Here is a 12,327-nt window from a genome sequence, read left to right as displayed (position 1 = left end):
CTCCCTCTTCCACCACTCCGAAGAGGCATAACCGACTACTCCTCCCTCCCAGACCCAGCGGTAGGACTCAAGGCCTTCCATGCTTCACTGATGATCTAGCTGGGCTTTGGGGCATGAGTGATTCTCACTCATTCCTATCTGTGCTCTCTTGGTGCTAAAAATCGCTGCCGAGACTGCCGCTGGAAATTTTGGCAGCCATTTTTAGGATCAAGAAAGCAAGGGCAGGAGCGAGTGGGAATTTCTCCTACCCCAACGCCTCACATGACCACCAGGGAAGCATGATAGGCCTGGGGTTCCTAGCGCTGGTTCTAAGAGAGAGTGGGTCATGCCTCTTTGGAGTGGAGGAAGAGGGAGGGGCACACTGACAGCGGGGAAATTGCTGGGTCTGGGAGAGGGCTGATGGCAGGGAAGCTGCTATTTCCGGGTGGAGAAAAAGGGATGCTACTGGGAGGAAGAGTGGATAGATTCAAATATAAACCGAGATCCCCATTTTTAGTACATTTTTTTGCTCAAAAATCATGGTTTATATTCAAGTAAATGCGGTAATTATATGAACATTGATGAATATCACATCTGCTCATATAACTGGCTGAATAACACTTTTTTGCCACATCACTATATAGAGGGCAATTCTATAACAGTGCACCTAAATATAGGCACCTAGAGGATGCCTGGAGTACATTCTATAAATGGAAGCAGGCACCTATCTTCCTTTACATCAGTGTTCTTCAACCACCGAACCATGGACCAGTGCCGGTCCACAGAAATTTCCTGCCGGTCCACAGGGCCAGCACGTGCATCAGGCCCAAAACAGTGTTCTTCAACTGCCGGTCCACGGTGCGATCGATGCGGTGTTATCTTCGAGCCAGCTCCCTCTTCTTAACTGATTCAGTGCACAAAGCCACGGGCAGTGGCTCCTATGGGCATCCTGCGCCTGAACCGTAAGCCTTATCTGACGTTGCAACGTCAGAGGGAAGGCTTCCAGATGAGGCAAGGGACATGCAAGGTGCAATTAGTACTATTATGGGGGCGGGGTCTGGGGTAGACATTGGGTAGAGATGGGCGGGGTCTGGCCCATGACTTAGCCCAGTGTTCTTCAACCGCCGGTCCATGGACTGATGCCAGTCCACAGAATAATTATTTTATTTCTGCCGGTCCATAGGTGTAGAAAGGTTGAAAAACATTGCTTTACATTACAGAATGCTAATACAGCATGCATAGATATGCATGTATTTTAAGCATAAGTACATATGCTAGCCATAGAGCTGGTAACGGCCCATGCCTGAATGACAGAGATAGGCATGTAACTTATAACATTCTATTAAGTGGTACGTGCAAATGTGAACCCCCTTTCAGATTCCACCAACGCATATGTCCATTTGTAAAATACATGCTATATAAGTTATGCACATATTTAAAGAATAACACTTTTGTGGAATGCTGGCATTTACATGCATATATGTATACATATGTGGGTGTGCCTGTGAGAGAGTGAGTGGTATAGCAGCAGGTTTCCCTATGAAAACTCCTTCACTGGTGCTGAAGTTGAGCCACCTTAGGGCAGGCATTGCTAATCTGCTGAGCCAGAGAAATAGGGCTCAGGCAGGGAGGTGGTTAACAGATCAGAGGCCCTGAGCTAAGAAGTCTCCTGGAGGGAGATCCTGAATGAAAGAATCCTCCCAGGATGTTCACTGGGCTGCTATACATGTGGGGAATCCCAGGGAAATGAGGAATAGCTTTAGTTTAGAGGTTTAAACCCTGTTATAAGAAATAGGTGTCTAGGGATTGCATGAGAAGAAAACCAGAAGATTTCAAAGGAAAAAAAAAGGTCACCTTATTTATTTGTGAAGACCCTGGTCCCAGCTGGAACTCAGCCTGGGTTTATGTGAGTAATTGCTGAAGAAGCCTGGCAAGACAGAACTGTTAAGGGAAGTGGAAATGATTGTCAATCTGGTTATGGGACCATTGGTCTGATCCAGTAAGGTTATTGTTATGTACAAATCTGCTTGGCATTTTTACACTGATACTTTTATTAATACATACATACTATACATACATACGTACATGTGCGTCTGTATGTATGTATGTATGTAATGACATACAGTTAATATTTATACTACCTGTACTTCATCTTGCATTCTTTTTAATTGTTCAAGCATCTGTTGAAATTCTGCTTCTTGCCGCTCTGCTTCTTCTTGTGTCGCTTGGTTCTGTTCTTCATAAGCCATGGCAACAACAGCCAGAATCAAGTTTACTAGATAGAAAGACCCCAGGAAAATCACCAGAACGAAGAATATCATGTAGGTTTTGCCAGAAGCTCGCAGAGTCTGGGGGAAAATACATATGATATACAGTATATATTTGGTATAAAGACCACTATCTACTTTATATACTTAAAACTGTAGACTATTACTATTAATTATTCCTAGAGTGCTACCAGATGTACGTAACACTCTACAGAGTCTCAAAGGAGACGGTCCCTGCTCGAATGAGTTTGCAATCTAAACAATCAAGACAGACAAACAGGATGACGGGGTAGGAGTTACAGTTAGAGAAGACGGTTAAACTGCTGGCTAGGGTGCGAGCAAAGAAGAGTAGGGCTACGAGTGCTACTGCCAGAAATGGACTGGAAAGTTCCATCTGTGGAATCGGAAAGAAGTAGAGAGATTGTGGATTCTGCTCAGACAAATAGTGACAAAACCCACGAGGGAAAAAGTGATACTCGATCTGGTGCTCACAAATGGTGAAAGCATCTCTAATGTCCGAGTGGGGGCTCACCTTGGAAGTAGTGATCATACAGTTTGGTTTGATATAACAGTCAAAGAGGAGGATGGCCACACAAAATTCAAAGTCCTGGATTTCAAATGTGCGGACTTTGGTAGCATGGGATAGTTCCTGAAGAAAGAGCTGGTTGGCTGGGAAGACATAAGGAAAGTGGAAAAATAGTGGTCCAAGTTGAAAGGTGCAATAGAGCTACTGCCCTTTATGTGAAGAAAATAAATAAAAACAAGAGAAAAAGGAAACCGTAATGGTTCTCCAAACTAGTGGCGGAAAAAATAAAAGCAAATGGCTATAAATATAAGAAAGGGAGACAAAAATTTTTTCAGGTATATTAGTGAAAGACCTAAAAAATGGAATTATGAAACTGAAAGAAGGTAACGAACTGCTATGTGATGAGGAAAAAAGCAAATATGCTAAACAAATACTTCTGTTCGGTGTTCACAGAAGAAAAACATGGAGAAGGACCGCAATTGTTTAGCAAAGTTACACCTGAGAATGGAATGGATACTGCACCATTCACAGAAGAAAGTGTTTATGAACAGCTTGAAAAATTGAAGGTGGACCAAGCTACGGGACTGGATGGGATCCCGTCTCAGGATATTGAGGGAGCTCCGAGAGGTTCTGGCGGGTCCTCTTAAAGATTTGTTCCATAAATCTTTAGAGAGGGGAGAGGCTTTGCAGGAATGGAGAAGAGCAGATGTGGTCCCTCTTCACAGAAACGTGGTTGCAGAGATGAAGCAGGTAACTACAGGCTGGTAAGCCTCACTTCAGTTACTGGAAAAATAATGAAAACTTTGCTGAAGGGAAGGATAGTGAAATTCTTAGAATCTAATGGATTACAAGATCCAAGGCAACATAGGTTTATTAAAGGTAAATCGTGCCAAACGAATCTGATTGAATTCTTAGACTGGGTGACCAGAGAACTGGATCAAGGACATGTGCTAGATGTAATTTACTTAGATTTCAGCAAAGCTTTTGACACGGTTCCTCATAGGAAGCTCTTATACAAACTCCATGGGCTGAAGTTAGGGCCCAAAGTGGTAAACTGGATTAGAAACTGGTTAACGGAGAGACACTAGAGGGTAGTGGTAAATGGAATTTGCTCAGAGGAGGGTGAGGTGAATAGTGGAGTGCTTCAAAGATTGGTGCTGGGACTGATTCTGTTCAATATGTTTGTGAGTGACATTGCTGAAGGGTTAGAAGATAAGGTTAGCCTTTTTGCGGATGATACCAAGATTTGTAACAGAGTGGACACCCTGGAGGGTAGTAGAAAACATGAAAAAGAATCTGCAAAAGTTAGAAGAATGGTCTAGCGTCTAGCAAATAAATTCAATGCAAAGAAGTGCAGAATGCTGCATTTGGAGGGTAGAAATCCGAAGGAATGGTATGTGCTGGGAGGTGAGAGGCTGATAAGCACAGATTGAGAGAGGGACCTTGGGGTGATTGTGTCTGACAATCTAAAGTCATCTAAACAGTGTGATAAGGTGGTGCCTTTAGCCAGAAGGATGCTAGGCTGTATAGAAAGAGCAGTAACCAGCAGAAGAAGGGAGGTGTTGATGCCCCTGTATAGGTCATTGGTGAGGCCACACTTGGAGTATTGTGTTTAGTTTTGGAGGCCGTATCTGGCGAAGGATAAAAAAAAATTTGAAGTTGTCCAGAGGAAGGCATACAGGTGATACTGGAAGCCATGGGAGGAGATCAGGGCACTGAGGTAAGAGGTGGAGAGAGAGAGGTCCTAAGAAAGAGCCCTAGGGTAAGCCAACTGCTAGTGGGATAGCAGCAGAAGAGAACCCACCTTCGCCTATACTAAAGGTGAGTTGGGCGAGGTAGGAGGCAAACCAGGAGAGGACATATTCACAGAATCCAAGCGAGTACAGCTTATCATAATAATAATTTTAATAATTTTATTTTTATATACCGCCAAAGCCATGAAAAGTTCGAGGCGGTTTACAACAAGAAGAGTTGGACAATCAGCGAAGAGGTCAACAATTAAAAGACATCTATACCATCTTATATAATGGAAGAAGTAGAAAGCTATAAAGTTCTTAAGGTTAATGATTGAATTTGCAGTGCTATAAAATTCTTAGTTTACAAATTGATTGAACAAACTCGTTTTTATCAATTTTCTAAAATTGAGGTAGGTTGAGGAGTGTGAGATAACGTTACTCAGCCAATCGTTTCATTTGCCTGCCTGGAAGGCGAGAGTTCTGGGCAGGAATCTTTTATAGTGGCAGGCCTTTATTGTTGGGTAGGTGAACAGATGTATTCTTCGGTGGGCCTAATAGAACTTGCCAGATTAAATTGGGAAACTAGGTAAGTGGGGGCCAGACCAAGTATTGATTTATAACACAGACAAGAGAACTTGAACAGAATTCGCACCTCCAGGGGAAGCCAATGGAGTTTTTGATAATAGGGGCTTATGTGATCCCATTTCTTCAGCCCAAAGATCAGTCGAACTGCTGAATTTTGAATGATTCTGAGTCTTAGAATGTTTTTTTTGAAGGATCCCAAGTAAATTATGTTGCAATAATCGAGCATGCTTAAGATGGAAGATTGAACCAGTAGGCGGAAAGATACCGCATGAAAGTATTTTTTGATGGTTCTGAGTTTCCAAAGTAACGAGAAGCATTTTTTAACCAGTAAATCTGTGTGAGTATTTAGAGTAAGGTGGTGGTCCAGAGTCACTCCCAGAATTTTAATGGAGTGGTCAATAGGGAAGACCTGACCATTTAAGGAGATCAATGAGACTTTGATTTTGTCGTTAGGGCTTGCCAGGAAAAATTTAGTTTTGTCTGTGTTTAGCTTCAATTTGAAGTCGGTCATCCATAGTTCAATTTGTTCTAGAATGAATGATATATGAATCTTTGTCTCGGAGGTCAGAGTAGTAAGTGATTAACAGTATCAAAAGCAGCACACAGGTCAAGAAGGATGAAGCTACAGTAAAGGCCCTTAGATCTGGCCAAGAACAAGTCACTGCAGACTTTGGTAAGGGCAGTCTCTGTGGATTGAAGAGACGAATATTCTGCTTAAGAAAGTGCTATATTTAGCTAAAGAAAAATTTGGTTCTTACCTTGATAAAACTTCTTTCTTGTAGCTGTGTCTAGTAATCCTGAATGCTAGGGTTATGCATCTGAACCTGCAAGTTGCTTGCAGAATATCACATCACTCAACTTTCAACTCCGCCTCCTTCCCAGAAGGCTTGCTCATGCCCCCTCAATTTGTATATACAAAAGCAGTCAAGAACTACTGTAATGGAAGACATCACTGGAAGGAGGGCAACGGGGAGAACTAACAAAACTATACGTTTGTTCTGCCCCAAAACAAGTATAACATTATCAAAATTATACAAAACTGTGTGCAATCATCACTAATATTTATGGATTTCATTGTTACTCATATGTCATTACATTACAGGATATTTCTAGACTGCAAAACCTTCCAGATCGATGCTGTACAAAACAGCTAATTATAAAAGTACAGTCAAACCTCGGTTTGCGAGTAATGCGGTTTGCAAGTGTTTTACAGGTGTCCCCCAAGGACTGATCCTGCTAGCAAAAGACTTCCACTGCATGAGTCTACATCGTCTCCCAGAGGTCCTAACAAGAGGAAACCTCTGAGCAACGAGCCTCAAATTTAAATGACAGGAAAAATCCCGAAAATAATAAAACCACAGAGCAGATCATAAGCACATCTGAGCAACTTGTGTGCAGAATTAAAACTGAGGGGGAGTTGAAAGATAAGTGATCATTATGCAAGCAACTTGCCAGTTCAGATACATAACTCTAGTGTTCAGGACTACTAGACACATTGTACTAGAAATGGCATTTCAGCAATTTGGATCTATAACATTACAAGAACATTCTACTGAATTGAAAAGCCAAGTGAAAATATTCCTGTGTGTTCTTACCAGCTGATAAAGGTTTTCCCAGTAGTCTTGAGTCATCAACCGGAACAGTGATAGAAATGCCCAGCTGAAAGTGTCAAAGCTTGTGTACCCATAATTAGGGTTTCTACCAGTTTTCAAACACACATATCCTTCAGGACACTTACTATAAAGCAAAAGCAGAAAGGAAATGATCATGTGGATCTGATATTCAATTACTTAGTTTTTCTGAATTTTAGTAAAGACAAGCTACAAGTAAGTATACAAATTATTTCCCTGTTACATTTTAAGTGAAGTGTTCAAGGTCACAAAAATCATCAGAAGAATAATTAGGATTTGAACCCTGGCTTGTCTCTTTATTATAGCCCCCTGATCTAACCATTAGCTACTCCTACAAGGTTATTACCAGTCAGATAAATTACAATATTGTACTGTTGAAAAGAAATGTTGCTTACCCCTAGCTGTTATTTTATGTGAGTAGGATAAATAATCATTCAATGGCACAAAAAAATAGAGCATTTACTTGGAAGAGCTAGAAAGGCTTAACATGCAAGCCCCTCTCAGTCATATCACAGCTTAGAAGGGAAAAAAGTAACACTCCTACTTGTCCATAGGGAATATCAGTTACAGGCATGAAATGATGGTTTTTCTCCATGGACAAGCAGGATTAATGGCACATACAGGAATACCAAAACTATGGGTTGCTTCGAAGTCCCTCATCTGTGTTCTCCTTAAGCAATTGCTTCCCAAAATTTTATCCAGTATGACCCCGTTTGAAAATTTTAAAATTGACATAACCCCCAAATAAAGAAAAGCAATTAAAGACCTCTACCCTTTCCCTTCACTCACTCTTCCAGTGTCCATTTAGCGCAAAACTGGCATGAATTAGGGGTAAAAGAGCCTGAGGACTACATCCCTGCCAGTTATGAGGTAAAAAAGGTGCGATTTGAAGGATCTAGATAACTTTGAAAAAAAAAAAAAAAATCAGGAAATCTAAGATGGCTGCTGCGGCAGTATTTTGGCACTACCAAATGACTCAAAGACACCTTAACAAATTAAAAAGACTCCGAAAACAGGATTTTAGAGGTGGGGAACCCTAGAAGATGTGGAAAACAGCTTCAAAAATGGTTTTTCAGACCCCCCCCAACTTTGCTCATAGGCTGTAATAGCCTTACTCACTGTGTGTGACATGTACTCTAAAGCTGCTGCAGCCTGCCTCAGCTCTAAGAAGAGCTGGATCTGGGAGAAGAATCCCTGCCTCAACCAGCCTGTCCTCCAAATGTTGAGATCTTCAAGCTGCCAGTCGGACCAAAGTTGGACTGATCCTCAACTCCTGAGTAACAGCGCACGTGAAGGGGGGGAGGCAAAAATGCAGCAGAACAGTCTGCGCTCAAGCCCCTGCATTCAGCAGGCAAGCTAAGCTACTAGGGATATGGAACCCGAGCTCCATAAAGATTTCTGCAGGCTGGCCAAACAGGTCCCCAAGGGATTAACCTGCTTGCTGCAGACCCAAGTCTGCTTCTTCTCCACACAGAGGTGAGCTCTGGTGTACCGATAGCCACAAAAAATACTGAAAATAATATAGAAATATAAAGAGCAGATCCGAAAGACAATTCCAGCTTGCATTCAGAAGGAAAAAACTGAAGGGGGCAGCAGAGCCCTCTGGAAGAGGAGGAGGTGAAAACCTGGAATGGATTCCTTCTGCATGGCTCATGAGCATGGGAAGAATACTCTACTGTCCAGAATGACTACCTATTGCACTGGAAAAACAATTTACCATATTTTTTGCTCTATAAGTCACACTTTTTCCACCCCCAAAAAGGGGGTAGAAATAAGGGTGCGTTTTATGGAGTAAATACCCCTCCTCCCCCATAGGCAGCCCCCCGGTACCTTTATTTGAAGTCTGTTGGAGCTTTCCCTGCTCCAGCCTGTCTCCCTCGCCGGACGGCTCTTCATCAGTTCGGGCAGAGCGGCGCAGAAGGCAGGCGCGTGCTGTTCGCGCTCCTGCCTGGTCAGGTGTCGCTCCCCGATTGGCTGCAGTCAGTTCTCATGACTCACCTTCTGCACCACTCTGCCTGAACTGATGAAGAGCCATCCGGTAAGGGAGACAGGCACTTCATGCGGGTGCTGGACATTGAGGCTCCGTTAAAGTTTGTGAAAAAAGTTTGGTGCAGTAATATAAGGAGGCATAGCCCCTGATGAAACCGAGTGTGAAATGGTTGGGCAGCCGTCGGGCACAAAAGATAAGTTCTTTCCTTCCTCTAGCACCTTATACACTTTATATTTATTGGAATCAATATTAAAAATATTTTTTAAAATATCTACAGCACAAGTCACTTTACCAAGACCAATGATGAATATACCACCCCAGTAAGAGCATGAAAGATTCCTTAAGTAGTGCCTTGGGTATTTGAGGTCTGGTAATTTAATATAAACTTGATATGAATTTGTTCTCTGGTTTATATTAGTTTCTGTTTTGAACAAATTTCTATTTTCTTCAATTTTATTTAACTGAAAAACTGACCAACTTGATTTTCCTAAACTTACACTATTTTCTTCAATTCCTGCTTCCACATGCTGCTTCCACCAGAGTGCTGAATAGAAATAAGGCTCACTCCCAAAATATCAAACAAACAATGGACATGGCCAAAGACACTGGTACCATGTTTCCTTGAAAATAAGACAGTGTCTTTTATTGATTTGGGGTCCAAAAACGCACTAGGGCTTATTTTTGGGGATGTCTTATTTTTTTCATGTATAGCGATCATTGCTCCCTTCCTCTCCTCCACTCCAATTCTTCCTCTTTCCTTTCTCCCCCCCATGTGCAGTTTCTTTCTTCCCCTTTCACCCATCCCCTTGTGCAGCATCTTTCCATCCCCCCATGCAGCAGAACTCTGCCGACCCGCTCACCCATCCCCTTGTGCAGCATCTTTCCATCCCTCCCTCTCATCCCCTTGTGCAGAACCCCGCCGTCCCTCCCACTGCGAGACCGACATACCTCCGCTCTAAAAAGCAGCGGTAGCAGCACTCTGAACAGGCTGATTCACAGCCCTCCCCGCCGGGGCCTTCTCTGTGCTGCGTCACTGCATCAGTAATGCGGCAGATGGGTGGAAGGGTTGGCAGGGTTCTGTGTGAGGGGTTGGGAGGGAGAGATGGAAAGATGCACAAGGGGATGGGTGAGAGGGGAGGAAAGATGATGCACATGTTGGGAGGGAGAGGGGGAGAAAGTACTGCCATCGGTGAATCGGGCAGTACTGTTGTCAAGGATGGAGTCAAGGAGTGTTGGGGACATTCGGGAGGGATCTAACTAGGGCTTATATTTGGGGAAGGGCTTATATTAGGAATACCTTTAAAAATCATGCTAGGGCTTATTTTCGGGGAAACACGGTATACCTGACTGATTCAAAATATCTGCTTTATTGTTTAAATGACTTGACACACATGTTTCAGCCAACATTGCCTGCCTCGGAAGTCTACAAATAACGGGCACATGTAATGTTAACAACAATAAATATACACATTAATAATAAAATAAATACATTGATTAAACATTAAACATAATGTATACAAATAAAAAAACATATAAAACAATCATAAAAACCAGAATCGGTTATATTTTTACACAAAGCAATAAAACTGAGGATTAAAAATATAAATCATAATCAAATCTGATTAAATCAATATATTAAAACAATATATTGTTAAAACTCAAAGAAAATGTTAGAAACATACCTTGTAGAATCAAACACTAGGAAATGCAGAGCACAGTCAATCTCAAGTTGGAGCAATATATAAAAGATACTGCAAACATCAACATATGTAACCATAAATATGAAAAAATTAGGACTTAAGAACTTCTGATTAGGTCCACCACCCTAATTAGAGTGACATTGTGAAGAATTATGCACTTATGCACATATAAATTGGTGTGCCAAGTACATTAATCTATGGAAATATGCTGGAATGGCCCTTAAAAAAGCTGGAATAAAATGATTCTCACTTAACCCGTTATAAAAGATATCAAATATCCACCATGAAAATGAGACTATGGTTGCAATGGAATAGCAGTAATATAAAAAAATATGTACATACCGCGTTAGGCTCAAATATAAGTTCAACATAGAAATGTCCTATGACTTCATAAAAACATACTATCATATTTAGAAAGCATCAAAAGTGAGACTTTCACGAATAGTACACAATTAAGTTATGTTAAACCAATGTTGATATTGCCTTTTTCAAAAGAACTGCTAAAACAATAAATCCACTTACATTACATTACATTGGTATCTTCTATCCCGCCAATACCTTTCAGTTCTAGGCGATTTACTGCCAAGTAAAGTTCCATCAAAAAAAGCATATGTGAATACTTAAAATCAAATCACTTATGTTGACACCGAGAAGAAAACCCATGTGTAGTGATATAGAGTGATCAAAATCAACCCACAGACTCATCACTTATTAGTAGTCAGCAGAAGCACTTATAACACTTCAGATAGCATCCAAAGACCAATAGTTTTCCTTTTTTTATGTGTTATGCAGAATAGCATAGAAAAAATTAAGACAGGTGACCACATGAATAATTTGAGGCTTCCATTACTCATTCAGCTTACATACTGCTAATTAGTTTGCATATTACAGATTAACATTTTTGGGATATTTTTCTTACCCCGCATCTGAACTATTACCACAAAGCAAAGGATCCAGTGCCCCTTCCAATATGTAGAAATGACCTGTACGAAAACACAATAAATAAAAATAAAGGTCACCACTGTATGCAATAAACAAATAGAAATCATGATTAAGAATGGGGGATTATTGTTGCACTGACCATTACTTTAAAATACACAGCCAAATTTTATAATTAATTTTGGTTGCAGAGCATTAAGGGCTCCTTTTACTAAGCTGTGATAGCGGTTTTAGCGTGCGCAGAATTGCTGCACACGCTAGACGCTAACGCCAGCATTGAGCTGGCGTTATTCTAGCCACGTAGCACAGGTTTAGCGCGTGCTATAATCACTATCACAGCTTAGTAAAAGGAGCCCTAAGATGGGAATACCTCACTCCTGAAATTCAGTAAACTAAAGACATTTTCAATAACAAGTGAAAAATCAGTACTAGAATCAGTACATTTGTGCAGAGTAATTCTATAAAGAACATGCTAATAATTACAAGCTGATTAGGTACCTATGTTATAATAAAGCACAGTTACTTACCGTAACAGGTGTTATCCAGGGACAGCAGGCAGATATTCTTAACGCATGGGTGACGTCACCGACGGAGCCCCGGTACGGACACTTTTAACTAGAAAGTTCTAGTTGGTCGCACCGCACATGCACGAGTGCCTTCCCGCCCGACGGAGGAGTGCGTGGTCCCCAGTTAAGATAAGCCAGCTAAGAAGCCAACCCGGGGAGGTGGGTGGGACGTAAGAATATCTGCCTGCTGTCCCTGGATAACACCTGTTACGGTAAGTAACTGTGCTTTATTCCAGGACAAGCAGGCAGCATATTCTTAACGCATGGGTGACCTTCAAGCTAACAGAGAGGGAGAAGGGATGGTTGGCCATTAGGAAAATAAATTTTGTAACACAGATTGGCCGAAGTGTCCATCCCGTCTGGAGAAGGCATCCAGACAATAGTGAGTAGTGAACGTGTGAACTGAGG

General features: G+C 41.6%; 1 protein-coding gene across 1 annotated transcript in view; it reads right to left on the bottom strand.

Annotated features, from left to right (window-relative positions):
• Nucleotides 1–12,327, bottom strand: part of LOC117360618 (sodium channel protein type 2 subunit alpha-like) — a 349,967-nt gene that overhangs the window by 244,010 nt on the left and 93,630 nt on the right. Inside the window, exons 8-10 of the mRNA XM_033944654.1 lie at nt 11,334–11,397; nt 6,689–6,830; nt 2,121–2,327 (exon numbers count right to left, since the gene is read on the bottom strand). Coding sequence (XP_033800545.1) covers nt 2,121–2,327; nt 6,689–6,830; nt 11,334–11,397 — 413 coding nt within the window. The remainder of the gene's footprint in view (nt 1–2,120; nt 2,328–6,688; nt 6,831–11,333; nt 11,398–12,327) is intronic.

Source organism: Geotrypetes seraphini, chromosome 5 (genome assembly GCF_902459505.1).
Source record: "Geotrypetes seraphini chromosome 5, aGeoSer1.1, whole genome shotgun sequence".
Lineage (NCBI taxonomy): Eukaryota > Metazoa > Chordata > Amphibia > Gymnophiona > Dermophiidae > Geotrypetes > Geotrypetes seraphini.
Note: the sequence above shows the minus strand (reverse complement) of the source record. Positions and strands in the feature narration are given on the sequence as shown.